Genomic DNA, 17,907 nt, shown 5'->3' on the forward strand with positions numbered 1-17,907 from the left:
AAGTCTCTTTACCATAGGAAAAATGCACGTGATAATAGTAAGGGTGAACGGAATTAAAGGCAATGGCAAATCCGACTTCACTATCTCATCATTGAAATGTGATCGTTCAAACAAGGATAGAAGTACTTGATGAAAGAGACTCTATTAATTGACTGATGTTTTTTTCCATTCCAGATTCTTGTTCGAAGACTCTCGTTCCCAGTTGATTTCTTCAGCACAGCTGCTGGGAACGACACTGCCGATGACGTCATGAGAGGTGATACCTACCTCTTTTTAATCATGGCTTCTTCGGCCATCGTTCGCGATAAGGTTGACTCAACTGTCTTAGGAGACCACAGAAATAGCAATGCCATTTCACATGGAGAACTTAGAACAGGTACGATGAATAAAGACGAGCTAGACGACAATATAAACGCCACAAGAACAGCATCTGTGCCCATGGTAGTGCGGACTGTGGATTACCTACGGTTTTGCGTCGTCAACACGTCCTGTTACGTGGACGCGAGACTTCCGGCCTGTTCTTGCCAGGATTTCCACCAGGACGGAACGTGCTTCGTAGAGAACCTGTGGAAAAGAACGAAGGAGGTAACGAAGAGGAAGCCTCTGATGGCTGCCTGTCTGGAAGCCCCCGTACCGAACACAGTCAACACCACAGGGTACAAGCTCGACTGTCACGTGTTCGGGGTTAGAGACTTCACCTTCCACGTCGACGTGTCGTTAACAACGTGGAACTGTACCAACCAGTGCGTGCCTGCTACGCATGCGCGACGGCCGTGCTTGCTGTATGTAAAAAAGGGTCTCGACATCGGCCTGACGGCGCCGCCGAGCCCTATCATCACGGGATTCGGGATCGCCATGGTTGGCTCGGTCATCATACTGGTGCTGTGCTCGTGTAAAGGCGGGAGCGACCACGAAGGATACGTCTTCGACTTGAACGAATCTAGATTTACCTTCACAACAGTGCGGGGAGTTATATAGGAACACATCACGTCATGACGGAGACTCTTTTAACGAAGTCAAACCCAGCTTGTCTAGATATGGCCAACAGTTGTATTTAGTATTAGTAGCCTATTGTTACAACAAAGTCAGTCACAGTTCACTGAAACATGTATTTTTTCCCTATGTTTCTACCATGTATTTGCAATTAGCCCACGGCTAATGTAATAAGACTTCATACAAAATTAATACTCTTTTGCCAATGTCATGTACAAAATAGTTTTGCTAGTTCCTCCTGTCCTTAGAGATCCATTCACAGTCACTGATAAAGACAGTGTATGCTGTCTAAAACACCAAACGCTGTTAACGACTTTATCCAGTGGTTTGATTCATTTTGTATAATGCATCTTTTTGTCGAAGAAATTGCATTCTATGGTCATTCGGGCGATCCAACAGGATTTATTCCAATCACAATGAGAAAGAAGGCGTTGTCCAACAGGGTTCTTCGGTTTTGACAGATGTTTGTGGAGAAATCGTCTTAGGCCACCGGCGTCTTAAAGTCACGTGGGAACGGGTGGGTTAATGATGCCACCACTGCCTCAGGGTCCTTGTCAGCTTGTGAACGAATCTAGATTTACTTTTACAACAAAAAGAGGGGATGATACCAAATACCTCGCGGAATTATTACCTTCAATGGCCATTGGCTTATTTCAAATACGATAGTGGTTTGCACCAAGATTCTTCGGTTCTGACAAATGTTTAGGTGTTTGGGGGAAAAACCAATTCACAATTCACAACACTCGGGGGAAACATATGACAGAATTATTTCATTCTATTTTTTTTCAATTACGAAGTCGTGTGAAAATATTCTTCGGTTCTGAGAGGTGTTTTGGGAAAAACTGCATTTAACCCACCGGCGTCCTAAAGTCACGTGGGAACGGATAGGTTAATGGTGCCACCTCTGCCCTAAGGTACTTGTCGGCTTGTGAACGAATTCAGATTTACTTTAACAACAAAGAGGAGATGATACTAAATACCTCGCGGAATTATTACCTTCAATGGCCATTGGCTTATTTTAAATACGATAGTGGTTTGCACCAAGATTCTTCGGTTCTGACAAATGTTTAGGTGTTTGTGGGAAAAACCAATTCACAATTCACAACACTGGGGGGAAGACTTAAAAGCATATGACAGAATCATTACATTACATTTTTTTCAATTACGAAGTCGTGTGAAAATATTCTTCGGTTCTGAGAGATGTTTTGGGAAAAACTGCCTTTAACCCACATGCGTCCTAAAGTCACGTGGGAACGGATAGGTTAATGGTGCCACCTCTGCCCTAAGGTACTTGTCGGCTTGTGAACGAATCTAGATTTACTTTTGCAACAAAGGGGGAATGATTTCTATGGCTATAGGCTTATTTCAAACATGATAGTGGTTTGCACCAAGATTCTTTGGTTCTGACAAATGTTGAGGAAAAAACAATTCATTTTTACAACACTGCGGGGAACGATATAAGAATATATGACAGAAACATAACAATCCATGGTCAGTGGTGTATTTCAATCACGAAGAAGTTATGCAAAAATAATTCTTCTTAGGTTATGACAAATTTTTTGGGAAAAACTGTCTTTAACCGACCGTCGCCAAAGAGTCACTTGAGGATGCTGGATTAATGATGTCATTATTATCGCTTGATGTCTCAGGTGAATGATGGAAGGATGTGTCCATTCTTTTAATTAAGACACCAGACCCTGGGTGTCCGAGAGTTTTGGTTCTAACAGATGTGTGGAAAACCCGTCTTAAACCCACCGGCGTCAGGAAGTCACCTGAGATCTACCGGGTTAATGATGTTGATACTGCCTGTGGGTTCCTGTCAGCTTTAGAGCAGGTAATTGAGTGATAGAACACCAGGCAGGAACCTTCCTTGGAGCCGTGGAATTAAGTCTGGATGAAGTGATTTCCGTTTTGCTCTTACGTTTCATATTTCTATATGAATTATGTTTACACTGAAAGTTTAGCTGTGTCAAAACTTGGTAGAATGCACTATCATATTAAAGAATGGTTGTCAAAACTGCAATTGAAAACACAAAGTATTTCCCAATCTTGGACTGTATGACACCGGTGTTTGTAAAAGAATGAAGCCCTATCTTAGGGCCCTGTCACACTTGTGCGTATATTCAAGTGCGTATGAGTTGCGCATAAACATTTTTTTGGTTTAAGTAAGGTTTGCAGGGGAAAAGTTGTTTTCTACTTTCACCCACCGTTGTGCAGCCTAGTGATCAAACCTAAGAAATCACTTATTTGGCTGCAAACTTAACCTAAATCAAAAACATGTTAATACGCAACTCATACGGACTTGTATATACGCACAAGTGTGACGGGGGCTTAACTGGCGACCTCGCTGCGACCGAGCGATATCACAGAGCGGTCAATGAATGTCATCGTAAACGAATCTTTTCATGCTTTGTGTGTGTGTGTGTGTGTTTTTTGTCACACTTGTACGTTTTGCATGATATCCCCATTATAAATTCAAGGGTAACAAAAACCCAACTTAGCACGCAGCGAGGCCGCCAACGCGCCGCAGGTCCACTGAGATGGGGGCTTTAATGCTTCAGTCTATAATGTGCTTATATCACCTCTCTCCTACGGACGCCTGTCTACACCTGCAGGCTACGTCTGACCCTCTCTTAACACCAGCAAGCCTAGAAAATCCCCTCGCGAGTCTTTGCCTCCGGACTCCGGTAAACTTATTCTGACGATACAAAATCCTTAATGACTTAGCTTGAAAGGTCATCTGTGTTGGTGGACATAATTCTGAAAAGATAAAAAGTTTTAACTGTAATTTCCAACACAAAAGCCGCGGATTACTCATTCCTTGACAAAGACTGGTATTGTACAGTTGAAAATTCGGGTAAGTCCAATTTTTGTGTTGGAAATTGCAGTTAAATCTTGTTTAAGAATCCTTTATGACGTCATCCTGTCAATTGCAAAGTGTCTTTGGACGATTTATGGGTAAAGAGACTTTTCCCCGAACAATGGAATATGATCAATGACACAACATGTCTGAAAACTGTGTTTTCCATGTGTAAACAAACGACGTAACATTTTGATAAATGGCGTCGTTACATGTTTAGCAATCTCGTCTCAGTAGCATTGTTGGACTTGCAAAGACCGGATCATGGGGAAATTCTTGATGTCATTAAGTTTTTATGAATACAATTTGCACTGTTCAAAGTGGCATCTGTTCAACATTAAAGGACTCATTGTCTCCCAGACAGTCTTCGTTATCTTTATTTTAATGTGACTTTGTATTATAACTGTTAAACTGAAGGTTTCAAAAAATGAATACACTTCTATTATAGCTCTGAAGCAATGTTGGTCGGATGAGGATTAAAGGTAGCCAACGATTTTCAGTGAGTTCTCACATCACATCGACGTCGTATTTTTGCATGATGAATGTCGCAATACATTGTGATAGTCTTGTTTGAACTAATCATGTATAGAAATTACTAAATCAATCGACTTTCAAAATCCGATATTGCTTGGGTTTCTGGCCTTCCTTAACTGAACGTTAAGTGTTGCCAGGACACCACCCCCTAAATACAAGCCCTCTTATTAAAATCACGCACTGGCTGCATGTTCTGTGTGTAGTCAGGGGAATACCAACTGAGGGGAATCCCCACTACGTCATAGCACTCAGCAGGAGACGTGCACACCTGGTCCCTGAAAGTACGATTACTTTCCCTTTCCTGTTATATGAACCTACCGGCTTTGGCCTAACAGAAATCAGTATGAAGTGGATCTGCTTGAGCGTCGTGGCGGCGCTTTGTGTCCTTCCTGGGGTGAGTACACGGGTCTTGATCATGACCTTATGACGTTTGGTGCATAGGTATGCGAACCAAGATGGCGGGGCTGGGGGAGGGGCGGTGGTGTTGCGTGTTGAAACGTCACGTTTTTTTAGAGTGTGGTCCCCGTTTCATAGATAAACGACATTAAGTCACTTTTGAGAAGTTAGAAGGGTGCTTTTACCTCGCATTGGCGTACTATTCATGTTCAATGGGTGCTGTTGACGGCGACAGGCTATCCCCACTGCCTGTATACGCACCTCACGTGATTCGTCACATGATGGCGATAGTTTTGTCTCTTGAAAACTTTCCAAATACCGACTACTCGTCACAGATTCTCTCACGTATCTCAACTCATTGCTGGTTTATGACAATTCGTTCAGTGTCTAGATTATGAACTGTGTTGCATATTAAGTTGGTTCAAAGGTTTTCTTGACATAATGAAATCTATACACTGCGTGCCCAGGCACGTACAGGTGAAGTCATCTGTAACCACTATTGTCGTGGTGTTTGCGGTGTCAACCGCATGAAATCTGAGCCGACTTTCACCTTTGCCAAGACTGAGGTTACGTTTTTCGGGTCTGTGTGTGTGTGCGTGAGTGTGTGTGTGTGTGTGTGTGTGTGTGTGTGTGTGTGTGTGTGTGTGTGTGTGTGTGTGAGTGTGTGTGTGTGTGTACTTGTGTGTGCGTGTGATTTTTATGTGCGTGTGTGTGTGTGTGTGTGTGTACGTATGAGTGTGCCTGTGGGTGCATATGCCGAAGAGCTTGCCAGTGTGCAACTGCATGGTCTCCAGGGTGCCGTCTGGCATATGGGCGTGTGTGTGTGATTGGTGGATCTTCATAGTATTTAGTATGCGGATAGGTATCGGCAAAACAAAGGATAAGTTTGATTATGGGCCTTTTTTTCTTGCTGGCGTCTCAGTCCCCATCTGGTCGTTCAGCGTTAACTTGCCACAAGAAAATCCATACTGACGGTCGGGTCCATTACCCGCCTGAGTTCCTCCGCGGTTGTTCAGTTTTACTCTGATTGCGCAATAAGTCAAGCGGAGTTCGCAACGTTATTTATCTTGTTGGAGTAAGGGCGGTTCCAAAGTGCAACAAGGGAACCGGACTTTGCATAGAGTATTCGTAATGCCTTCGAAACGTGTTTTTAGACCAAGAATGGCAGGGTCCAGGTGCGTTTTAGACCAAGAATAGTAGGCCTACATGTAGCTAGGGGCCTCTTTATCAGATAGTTTCACTGATGGATACCGCTAGCATCATCTGGGGGACCACTCCATTAACATTTAGACGAGGCAAGACGACACAAAATCTATTCGTACCACTCTGAAGCAAAGAGCAACCCCCCAGCGGTCCGCCACGCAAAGAACACATTAATCTTCTTACAGAGCGTGGACGGAGCTGGCGGCAGGCGTCCGAAAGAAGCCGAGCGCCATGCCGTGGGCCATGCCGAGCGCCGTGCCAATAGGAGACATGAGGAGCACAAGTATGACCACAGAGACCCGGAGACACATAAGAAGCTCCTGTGTGACCTATGCCCCCCTGGCACACACTGGGTGGAACACTGCACCAAACATCAAACCACCAAGTAAATGTTTACTTTATCCAAATACATGACATTTGTATTTTTTTAGAACATTTTAATGGACTACTGCAATAAGTTATCTTACATATCACCTTTAACATTTTTCCTTTTCTTTGCTGATTCATCCTTCCTTCATTTAGTGTAGCCTGATAACTTTATATCCTTATAGATGTTTTACTTCCATACATGTTCCTCCATTTCTTGCCTAGCCATTCCTTTTCAGAAAGTCAGTACAAACTGTGTTATACATGGGAATATATATGTATACCCTAAGTTGTGTTATGTGTTTTTCATACAGTAGCCAACTGTTTTTCATACAGTAGCCAACAGCGGGCACATACTGACAAATGTACGCTGTATCCTGTGTTTTCTAGGTGCCAAATCTGCCCAGACAACCACTACACTTCGGTGTACAACAAATGGACCGAATGTCTGTATTGCAATGAATTTTGCTTGAAGCTGAACCAGATAATGGTCGAGGGTTGCACGAAAACTCACAACAGCAGATGTGAGTGTCTGCCAGGTCACTACCTGAACCTGGAGGTGTGTTCTCCACATAAGACCTGTCCATCCGGCAAGGGGGTCGAGCGAACAGGTACAAGCTACATCTTTTATTCTATTTCATTTATTTATGAAACTCTTCAGCTGGGTGGCCGTATTCAACTCTGTCTAGTTTTTTTTACAAGGGACCTAGTCTATAAGAAGCAAACTTTGGTTGAATTTTATGCAAAGAAGATCTTGTAGAGCAGATTGTAGCATATGTAACACAGGTTGCTGTAAACATAAGTGATATATATTTCTACTTCTCTTGGTTGCCCTCAAATCACTTGTATTAACTAATATCACTTACACGAGGACATGGATTTAGAAACTATTCTTGTCGGAAATAGTTTGATCAAAAGGCGTCCACGTGCACTGGGAGAGATGCATGATTCTTACGAATATTGTCAAGAATATTTACTGTGATAGGGCGAGCGCTCTTCCTCTTTGCAGATGGATAGATACTTTTTGATTACAAATACAGAATCAGACTCTTTGCTATGATATTCCAGGTACCAACGAGAGGAATACGAAGTGTGGAAAGTGCAAGAGGGGCTTCTTCTCATCCATACGGTCATCCAAGGCAACTTGTCAGAAGCACCAGGACTGCTCCCTTCAAAACCTGAGCATCATCGACAGAGGCAACCGTTTTCGGGACAACATCTGCGCAGAATTGGCGGAACCAACGCACCCGCCGGTTGTGACAGGCCTCAACGTTTCCTACCATACTGAAACGTCGCACACAGGAGATCTCCTTTTGCCATCATCCCCTGCAAAGCTGGGCAGCCATCCTTCTACTTTCCTTCAACCTCAGCAGAAAATGTCCAAGTCACCCGACGAACAACTAGCGCGTGCAACCACTGCCATCCGTAAGTATTAATTCGCTGTTAATATTATGATTTTTGCAGTTTTCCTGGCCACCAGTTATTGAAGACTTTAACTGTTACATTGGTATAATGCGAGAAGTACATCACAAGGTGCATTCCTTCCAGAAGTTCTTTACTGCGTAAATTTAAACAGAGAAGAGATTTCGATAGATAGGCTGTGTTTTGATTAAGTGCTTGACGTGTGCTTGTATTATTTACAGAACTATCCAGTGACCACCTAACATTCGAGGGTTCGGCACTTGCTGAAGTTGTTCCTGAAGCTACAGAGGAGGGCCCATGTGTTCCTACAGTCGTACCCTTCTTGGCTTACTCAGGTACAGTATTACGTAAAATCCAGATTCATGACTCTCAAACTTTTAAATTCATTATGTCTTTTCCATCATGTGATAATTGTAAGGCATATTCATTGCACGCACAGTGAATCATTTATATCACCTAATCGTAGTTTGAAACCTTCACGACAAGATGATGAGATGATGATGAAATCGTAGTTTCATATATATGCATTCACGCAACTACAATTTCATAGTGTTTGCTTATTTTTGTCATTTTGTTTGTACTACCTAGATGCAGGAAATCTCACAGCTAACGTCGACCAGTCTTCTCGCCAGGACGGCACTCTTGAAGATGCGCCTGATGATGTCTTCCCACAGACAGAGTCCAGTGCCTATTATTCAGGTCAGCAGTGCATCATAGCCATCATAAATTACACTCTAACTATTCTTTACATATAAATTTTGCTTCGATGCTTTTACGAAATGATTGAAAAATGCAATTCCCTCTTTTTCAGGGGAGAGTCAAGAAGAAGTGGATGCGGACAATTCTTCAAAGGATTCCCAACTGCCCGACTTTGCAGATTATGTCATAACGGACATCACTGAAAAGCCAACAGCTCTCCCGTCCTTGGTAGATGTGGAGGTTTCATCAGATCATAAGGCACCTAACCAATATTGTAAGTTCAACTAATGTATTAGGATTACTTTTGCGTAGAATGAGATGCCTTGGAATAGCCTGTTACAACTTCATTGGTTTGAGATGCATCATGTGAATAGAATATAGGAAAAACGTTCAAAAGCAATTACGTTGTAATGTTACTTAAAGTTTCGAATGTTCTCACTCTTTTAGACGAGAACAAGACCTTCCAGTCTGGAGTAACTGAACTAGCCATGCAGCCGACTAAGTCGGGTCAAGATCCACCAAAACCAGGGCCAACGGACCAACTAGACGATACAGACACACCAGCACTAGACTTGGCAGAAATACATAGCGATAGAGGTACGTGTCATGATGTTAAACATGCTGTATCTCTTCTCTAGTTGAAATTCATGATCATAAATATAAAGGGGTCTGCATTTTACTATTGCTTTCTTTATTTACAGATTTTGATGACAAAGACATCTGGACCAATGTCGCTATTTCGGTAGTCGTTGCTCTGTTAACGTTCAGCAGTCTCACGTGCCTTTTCGTGGTGGTCCACCCTGTATGCCGCGGTCGAGTCTTCATCGCTGCCGAGAGATTTTGTGCGCGCAAAACCCCGAAGACCTATAAGCCACCGATCTACACCGACAAGAAGGACGACAGCACAACTGCCGAAGACAACGCTAGCGTCATCACCGGAAGTGACGACACACAGTCAGTGGTGGTGGACATTGATGACGACACTGATCCGAAAGCGGTTCGTCCACGGTCGTTAGCAAGCTCTACTGAAAGTAAGTCTAGCATTTAAATGAAGAAAATACTTTCATTTCCGACACTTATATACAGATCCCTTTTCAGCGAATCATCAGTTGTCAAATGAAATGCACGATACAACTTTGCTAAGAGTTGTTTCCTGCCCATCTAAGTCTTATATATGTGTCCTAAAATGTTTTAAATCTTTCCTTGACAAACTGTCTGAAGTCTATGATGATGCTGCTTTTTAAGAAACTGAATCCAATGTCTTGGCACGTAGCAAAAAAATAACTTAGTCAAGAACTAATGGTCCAAATGGTTCTTCGATTTACTCGCAGCTCTTCAGGACTCTTTCCGCGATGCCCAGATCTACATCTCCGAACACATCGGTACCAACTGGCGGTCCCTGTCCAACCACCTGCCCGGGAAACGACTGACGGAAGTCCAGCTGGACTGTATCGTGGAAGAGAACCGCCTCGTCAGCGACAGGGCCATGAAGATGCTCTGTAAGTGGAAAGAACTGAACGGCAGCAAGGCCAATATCGAGAGAATGGCGAAGGGCCTTGAGGCTTGTGGTCAGAAGAAAATCGCTCGAAAGGTCCGGGAGATGGGTCTATAGATGTAGAGGTGTATAGTCAACTTACAACAATGTAAATGGTCGTCGGAAAGTTTGAAATCAGATGCTCTGTAAGTGAAAAGCCAATATCGAGAGAATGGCGAAAGGTCTTGAGGCTTGTGGTCAGAAGAAAATAGCTCGAAAGGTCCGGGAGATGGATCTTTAGATGTAGAGGTGTATAGTCAACTTACAACAATGTAAATGGTCGTCGGAAAGTTTGAAATCAGATGCTCTGTAAGTGAAAAGCCAATATCGAGAGAATGGCGAATGGTCTTGAGGCTTGTGGTCAGAAGAAAATAGCTCGGAAGGTCCGGGAGATGGGTCTATAGATGTAAAGGTATATAGTATAATCTACCACAATGCAAATGGCTGTCACAAAGTTTGAAATCAGATGCTCTGTAAGTGGAAAGAGCTGAACGGCAGCAAGGCTAACATCGAGAGAATGGCGAAGGGTCTTGAGGCGTGTGGTCAGAAGAAAATCGCTCGAAAGGTCCGGGAGATGGGTCTATAGAATCTGATGTAAAGGTATATAGTATAACCTACCACAATGTAAATGGCCGTCAGAAAGTTTGAAATCAGATGCTCTGTAAGTGGAAAGAGCTGAACGGCAGCAAGGCGAACATCGAGAGAATGGCGAAGGGTCTTGAGGCTTGTGGTCAGAAGAAAATAGCTCGAAAGGTCCGGGAGATGGGCGTGTAGATAAGGGAGAAATCTAAGCACGTAACAGTGTATTTTAAAAGATGTCGGCTAGCGAATAGAATATATGGATATGTTAAAGTGGTGGCTTAAAGCAAACGTCAAATCGGTCATATGACAAGTAATATATCAGTATGGAGCAACAATGGTTACAACAGAGATAATATAACATTATGCAAATGTTTAACAAGAACAGCTGACAAAGTGCACACTCAAAATGTAAATGATAGATGAAGAATAAACTGATTTTAATTAGAATGTAAGACATATAGAAGCACTTTATGTATGCTTTGATATTTCAGATAACTTTAGGCTTTCTTACTTGTAAATATGCGTTCTGTTATATATGAAATAAGAAATGATATACGCTCCGAGCTGCTTTGGTACTGTTCAGCTTTTCTTCATGTAGCTGGTGATAAAAAACGAACTTATCTGACATTAAATCACAATGAGCAGACTTTTTTTTGCATTTCAACATTCCGTTAATCCTACACTGTATGTGCATGGAGCATGATTACATTGAAATGATAAGCAAAGTTTATTTCCAAGTAATATCCTAGTCTTTTCCAGAATCCTACCTCTACTCACAAACATAAATCTATGTATTAATCAGTTAGATTCCAATATTTCAAAATGAACTGTCCTGGTTATCACATATTGAGAATGTAGGGTTAGTAATTATAGCAAGTGCATAATCTCTTTACATTTCAAGAACGCCAAAGCAAGCACTGACAAAACAATACTATTTCAACATGACTATCCCAAGCTCGTCCTTACGCTGCCTCTTTGTTGTACCCCCAATTGTCCATCCCGCCAACAGTTATAGCTTCTGTTGTAGCTGTGTCCTGTATCTCATGTTCCTCCTTATCGTCTTCTTCTTCGTCGTTGGTAAACAAGGCTTTTATACGATAGATGTCCAGCATGATAACAAGCATATTCTTCCCGGCGAAAAACAACAGTCCCTGACTGAAGACCCTCTCAACGAAGAACAGGTACACCCGCACGGCGAAGAACGCTCCGTCCTGTAGGACGATGGTGGTGTAGATGTTGAAGATCTCCGGGTTGCAGCAATGGAGGCCGCGGCAGTCCTTCCCCGGCGGGCAGGTGACGGAGCAGCTCGGCATGCGGTCGGGGATGGCGGTGAAGACCACGGTGAACTGCAGCAGGCTCAGCGAGAAGATCATCAACACCACGAAGGTCAGGACCTCGTTTCGTAGCACTTTTGGTTCCTCGAAGACTTCTAGGAGCTCTAAAATGTCGGCAGCCATGCCTATGTAGGATAGGAGAAGCTGAGAGAGTTGGTCGTCCTTCAGGTTGGTGGGCAGCAGCCAGCGGCCCAGAATCAGGAGGAACACCAGCGCCTGCTCCAGGCCTAGCACCCAGGTGCCGCTGTCTATGGTCAGCGTCAGCTGTACAGACAAAAGTGGAAAGTGTATTACACCCAATGACAGGAATTATAACATCTATATACATTTTACACAAAAACACTGGTCTGATGGTTATGATGAGTCACTGTAGACTACGTGCAATCCACCATCATTTAAATGGCCTCCCTAAAATTTTTGCAAACTGTTGTGGTTTGCGCACTCTGCTACTTCACCGCATCTGGTTCAAATTCCGTTGTTTTTAAAGGGACTGATAATTAAGAGAACAATTCAAGTCGAAAAATAGAAGCAGTGTCGGAGCCGACGAAGCCTAGTTTGGAATTATATGTAGAACAATCGATCACATGAAATAGTAGCCTTACGTCCAGTCCAATCGACTGCAGCGACACGACCACCTCGTCGTCGTCCAGCGTGGAGTTTGCCGTGGCGTTGAGGCAGGCCGCTCGGGCGGAGGAGATGGACTCCAGCCGCCGGTCCTGCTCCGAGAACTCCATAAACCAGATGGACGGCACCGTACAGAACAGGTACAGGAACACGCTCGGACAGAACCTGTAGGAACGGGGTGGAGCGTGTGTTATGTACTGTGGCTAATAAGGACGGCCCATGCAGAACAGGTACAGGAACACGCTCGGGCAGAACCTGCGGGGATGGGGTTAAGCATGTGTTACTGCATTGTGTCCGTCTTGAGAATTGATTTCTTTTCTATTTTCATTTTTATTCAATGGAGAAGAGATTTAAAGACGTACATATAGTAGTGACGCACTCCAGTTGACAAACTTATATTAGCACCGACACTAAAACATGTAGACACAAGACATCAAAGTGAAAAGATAAGAAGACTTATAGCAAAACTTTCTTGACAATTCATGTGGAAGGTTTACTCAGAAGTGTTACTGGTTAGACATGTATGGCGCTGGAGGTAGTAATAAGTCTAAGATAAACAACAGGGCAAAAGTGATTGAGTGAGTGGGTGGGTGGATGGGTGTGCGGTTGGCTGTTTGGGTGAGTGAGTGAGTGAGTGAGTGAGTGAGTGAGTGAGTGAGTGAGTGAGTGAGTGAGTGAGTAAGTAGTCATGTAAAATGATAATTCAGAAGTGTTGCTGGATAGACACGGTACCTAATTATGTAACAATGAGTCTAAGGAACAACATAGTTAGATGGCCAAGAAATTAGATAATTGACAGGGTAATAGGGGCATCTTTTCAGACTTAACCTTTTGCTTTTCATATTCTACAAAGAAACAACCAAGAAGGGCTATATCAATTTTTCTCGTGCCAAAAACCATTGTCATTTAAAACAAATCGAGAGTTATTGTTTTAAAACGAATTACATGGACGGTTAGAGCTCAAATGCCAGTTTACTTCGTAGATTTCATTTTGTATAAAGCTAACCATAGCAATTTCTACGGCATCAAATGTGTGTTCATTTCGCTTGTTAATGATTAACAATTGTTTTGATAGCACCAGCCTTACTTTAAAGGTAATGTTTATCTATACACACTTGTCATGAATGCCCATGTGCGTGGCATTATAAGAACGTTTGTTTAGCACATAATGGCGAGGACATGCTGTCTGTCTCTTTTCTGTGTCATATTTGAGGCGCTGTCAGGTAGGATTTATTTAGCTGTACACGTTTGGAATGTGTAAAAGAACAGCTTTACTTGACTGATTTTCTTTGCACGTTTTCACCCAATTCCGTCAGGGCTTACCAAATGAATGTGAAGCATGATGCGTCCCATTTGAAGCGTAATTTTGTAAAGTTTTAATGACCCGAAATTGTCGCTCGTTTATTCTCCGCTGAATGCAGAGTCTTTAGGCTCCGCCATGGGTAAACAAGTTAGCCGCTCATAAATCATGTACGCGTTTGGGGGGTTCTTACAATGGATGAAATAACAAGGGAAAACCTATTTTAGAGCAGTGATTTGAAACACAAGTAAACGGTAATTACAGCAATCGATAGTCTAAACTTCTGTAGCTACATCAGATAATGAAATGAGTGAAATGTAACCCGTATCCCTGTATACCTTAGGTATAATCTCTAGGTTATTTATACAATGCATTTTTCAAGGCTCGCGTTTGTTGACCAAGCACACATGGGCTCCTTGCCCTAATATTAACGAAAGGTCTGTAGGGTTCTTTTACATGATCAGATGATGTGTCCGAGATGGTAGCTGCTTATAATTCTTTCTTATCAAACGAAGTAAACCAATAAATGATATTTGTTTATCATTCTTTCTAATCAAAGAAAGTAAACTAACAACAACACGTAACCTTACCATCCCCACTCCTTGCCCTTGTTGTACACGAGTGTGACCATGGTCTCCACGAACAGCAGCACGATGGGGATCATCAGGAACCACAGCATGGTGTTGGCCGGGAAACTCACCGTCGCCCGCCATATACACACCAGCCCGTGGGCCACGAACAGCATTCTCGTCACCAGCGCCTTCAAGACTGTGCAGAACTGCGAGAAACACGTCGTCTTGGCCATCGTGCCCGTCTCAAGACGTCCTTTGAGCTTACTATGTAGAAATCCCAAGCCAAGAACCTGTAGAATTACCAGAGAAGCGACGTAAAACAGTGCGGCGAACAGTTTTATGAAGGGTTAACCCTCCACTTCAGTGTTTGCCTTCACAGCTGATTTGGAGCATGCAGGTTACGCCCTTGGGTAACCGGGCAGTAAAAAGGCCTTAAAGTTTACACATTAACAGTCCCACAATAAAGATGACGTCACACATATTTCGTGCTCGTAACACAAAGCGATGTAGTCAATGAACGATTATGTAATGAAAAGGTAGCCAATAAGTAGTCCATGACGTTGCTATGCCACGGATGATTAAGTTGCCTCTGTAACGTTACATCAATGAAAGATCTAGACAGAAGTAAATGTTCAACAAGTTATAGTTGAGGACACGTCCACTACATCAAGTTGAGCGACGCAGCTAACTGCCGCAAACATCATTAGTTTTCAAATATGGTGCTTAGAGTTATGATAAAAAAGCATGACATACATGTTGAAAATATGGTCACAACGTCTGTATGGATAAACCTTTGAAATAAATGAAAATGAAATGACGCCGATTCACCCGTATGACGCAACACTTCTGAACACAAGTGTTGGGGGGGGGGGGGTGTTTGCGTGCCAAATGGGTATAAGAGAGCCTACATGGGCGATCCCGTCAACTTGCTAATTTAAGAGGGTCCCAGCGCTTATGGTAAATTCATTAAGACGGACAACGCTGAACGGTAAATAGACGAAATTAAAAATAAAAAAAAATTGCTCAAAATGTAACCAGCCGGTCATCGCGCACGTCCGCAAATGATAGACCGTGTTCGAGCGCTAGCGACATTCCCAGAACTCCGACCGGTTTCTCAGAGCCTGGCGTCTCGCGGGTATTCACTTCCCGTGGGTGGCCCGGCGCCCGCACACATGCCGTCAAACATTTCCAGATCTCTATGCCGATGGCTATTTCCCTTCCTTAATACTTGTGTAAAATACCGAGAAAAATGGCTTACTTTGTACGTATTTGTCGTAAATAATGCAGAATGTACGTACTCTGGGATCGGGGAATGTCACTCACGTTCTGTTCTTTACAAACCCCCCCCCCCCCCCCCAATGATCAAACCAATTTGTGTGGTTGCATCATGTATCATTTTTGAAATCGTATTTGTGCTGGTACTGGATGCGATGAATATAAACGTATTGAGTGAGTCCCCTATAATATCTATTAAAAATCACCACCACCAAAACTGACCTGGCGAAGACAGAGAACTTGAGCAAGAAGCGCACCAACCTTTACAGCAGAGCGACGAGCTGAACCACGTTGTCACCTCTATCTCGATCACTCGAAAGCTGTGAAACAGTCTTGGCCTTTTACGTTTCCTCTTTTCCTGGTAGCAGATGATGTATCAACATCCTGTGTACCTATATATTGAAGGACCCCGACTACAAATGACCCGTATCGCTCGTTCTCATTTAAATGTACACATTTTGTAATCTCCGTTACCGATTGAAATAAGACGTTCCTGGCATTAGGATATGCCACATATAAAATGTTAAACTGTAGTTTTTATGACGACTTAAAACTTTTCTAGCTTTTAAAAACGTCAGCTTGGTACCTTATATGTGGCATATCTTAATGTCAGAAACGTCTTACTTCTAACGGTAACGGAGATTACAAAATGTGCACATTTAAATGAGAACGAGCGGTATGTGAACTTGGCACTGCACACTTGTGGATAACTTCCGGCGCCAGCTGACTTAGCTCTGTCTTAGCAAATGTCAGCTCGTTTGGACGTTTCTTGGTAGTTAAGCCGGTAGTACTAGTCCGTGAATAGTACTAGTACTAAGAAGCAAACTTGTCCATTATGAGTCGTGTAACATGATCACTTTCGATTCGGAGAACTCTGGTTCTGGTTCAAACTTTCTGTTAGGGATATCACGCAGACGGACTGATGGAAGTAACGGCCTTTGTCCTTAACCCTGTTGTGTTGCTTTAACACATTTAAGTACTGTACAAAAAATCATATTGATTATGCGACTAGACAAACCTCCCATTGAAAAACAAATCTGTTCTTTTATATCTACTATAACCGAAAAGCGAGGAGAAGTAGAATTTATCTTAAGATAGTCATATTCCTTTTGTATCCGTTAGCTGTACTTGTTATTTTGTTTTGTTGTAACCTGTACTTAGCCAAGTGTGGCAAAAATGTGCAATAAAGGTCTTCATTCATTTAATAGTTGCAATATCATATCATGCAACATCTTCCGAGCGAAGAGCTGAACCACGATGACACCTCTATGTCGAGCATTGGAAAGATGTGAAACAGTTTTGGCCTTTTACACTTCCTGGCTTCTTGGTAGCAAATGATGGACCAACATCCTGTGTAATTCACGGTACTTGTATATTAAAGGACCCCCAACTACAAAAATGGTCATATGACGTCATCCTTTGTTTATTCTGAGAACGCTGCTTCTGGATCCTGGTAGGAATATCACACAAACGGACAGATGCGGTAAGATGGCAGTCGTTGCCCTTTTGTGTTACTTTAATCGTTGCAATATCGCAGCCACTGTCCTTAACTTGTCCATGCTCTTCCAGTATGGACGCGTTTTTATGCAGAATTAGTGCTTAATCATCCCTATGACAACTGGTACCAGGCAAACGCTTCAGGAACCTCTAGAAAATAATGAAAAATAGTTAACCCTTTAATACCCACGTCAGAGCGTTCTTGGTCAGCGCCTTGTCAGGCTTAACTTGACTGTTTATCCGGACCCCAGCCACCCTTCCTTAAGCTTGCTTCAGGTCAACTTCCTTGAAGTTCACCCACACACACGCTCAGTTAATGCAAGTACCGTGTTCTACACAAAACTATAACATAGGTTTAGTTGGCTTATTGTGTTGATTTTGACCTGTGAACCGTGACGTTCAAACATCGGAGGGTTACTTAAGTCCATCTCTACGAACCCTTTCCTTTCAGTTTTGATCAATAAAAGGTGCAGGAAAGAAAGTGAAAGTTCATTTTCAGAATTGGCACTGATGCGAATCAGGCCTTGTTTTTCACGGTTTGCCAAGATCCCTTTGGTTTATCAGCTTGTATACGTGCCTAGTGCTGTGGCACAGTAAGTTGCATAGTGTGTCTCTGTACCAAGATCGTGTTCGGTAAACAGGGAATTTAGCCGGGGTATCTATATATATTAAAGCCTATTGGGAGGGCTTGCACGGGCAACCGCTGACGTAGTGCC

At 42.9% G+C, this 17,907-nt stretch overlaps 2 protein-coding genes across 2 annotated transcripts; one reads left to right on the forward strand and one right to left on the reverse strand.

Moving 5' to 3' along the window:
• Nucleotides 1-4,623: 4,623 nt before the first annotated feature.
• LOC136443683 (uncharacterized) lies at nucleotides 4,624-11,152 on the forward strand. The gene is made up of 10 exons (XM_066441004.1): nucleotides 4,624-4,781; nucleotides 6,172-6,371; nucleotides 6,743-6,963; nucleotides 7,421-7,777; nucleotides 7,996-8,109; nucleotides 8,363-8,473; nucleotides 8,586-8,747; nucleotides 8,921-9,070; nucleotides 9,175-9,504; nucleotides 9,805-11,152. The coding sequence occupies exons 1-10, from the start codon at nucleotides 4,731-4,733 to the stop codon at nucleotides 10,083-10,085; spliced, it is 1,977 nt and encodes a 658-aa protein (XP_066297101.1). The 5' UTR covers nucleotides 4,624-4,730; the 3' UTR covers nucleotides 10,086-11,152.
• Nucleotides 11,006-14,974, reverse strand: LOC136443684 (transmembrane protein 26-like). Its single transcript, XM_066441005.1, has 3 exons — nucleotides 14,438-14,974; nucleotides 12,526-12,712; nucleotides 11,006-12,187 (listed from the first exon to the last, which is right to left on the reverse strand). The coding sequence occupies exons 1-3, from the start codon at nucleotides 14,650-14,652 to the stop codon at nucleotides 11,552-11,554; spliced, it is 1,038 nt and encodes a 345-aa protein (XP_066297102.1). The 5' UTR covers nucleotides 14,653-14,974; the 3' UTR covers nucleotides 11,006-11,551.
• Nucleotides 14,975-17,907: the final 2,933 nt, after the last annotated feature.

This window comes from Branchiostoma lanceolatum, chromosome 10, assembly GCF_035083965.1.
Source record: "Branchiostoma lanceolatum isolate klBraLanc5 chromosome 10, klBraLanc5.hap2, whole genome shotgun sequence".
Taxonomy (NCBI): domain Eukaryota; kingdom Metazoa; phylum Chordata; class Leptocardii; order Amphioxiformes; family Branchiostomatidae; genus Branchiostoma; species Branchiostoma lanceolatum.

What these genes read in the sequence shown, in the direction of transcription:
- LOC136443684 (XM_066441005.1), bottom strand. Translation starts at nt 14,652, where the DNA reads ATGGCCAAGACGACGTGTTTCTCGCAGTTCTGCACAGTCTTGAAGGCG. An exon ending in AAGGGCAAGGAGTGGGGATG is followed by an intron (nt 12,713 to 14,437) that starts GTAAGGTTACGT and finishes CCGTTCCTACAG; the next exon opens with GTTCTGTCCGAGCGTGTTCC. An exon ending in TGCAGTCGATTGGACTGGAC is followed by an intron (nt 12,188 to 12,525) that starts GTAAGGCTACTA and finishes TTGTCTGTACAG; the next exon opens with CTGACGCTGACCATAGACAG.
- LOC136443683 (XM_066441004.1), top strand. Translation starts at nt 4,731, where the DNA reads ATGAAGTGGATCTGCTTGAGCGTCGTGGCGGCGCTTTGTGTCCTTCCT. An exon ending in CAAGGGGGTCGAGCGAACAG is followed by an intron (nt 6,964 to 7,420) that starts GTACAAGCTACA and finishes ATGATATTCCAG; the next exon opens with GTACCAACGAGAGGAATACG. An exon ending in GTCCAGTGCCTATTATTCAG is followed by an intron (nt 8,474 to 8,585) that starts GTCAGCAGTGCA and finishes CCTCTTTTTCAG; the next exon opens with GGGAGAGTCAAGAAGAAGTG.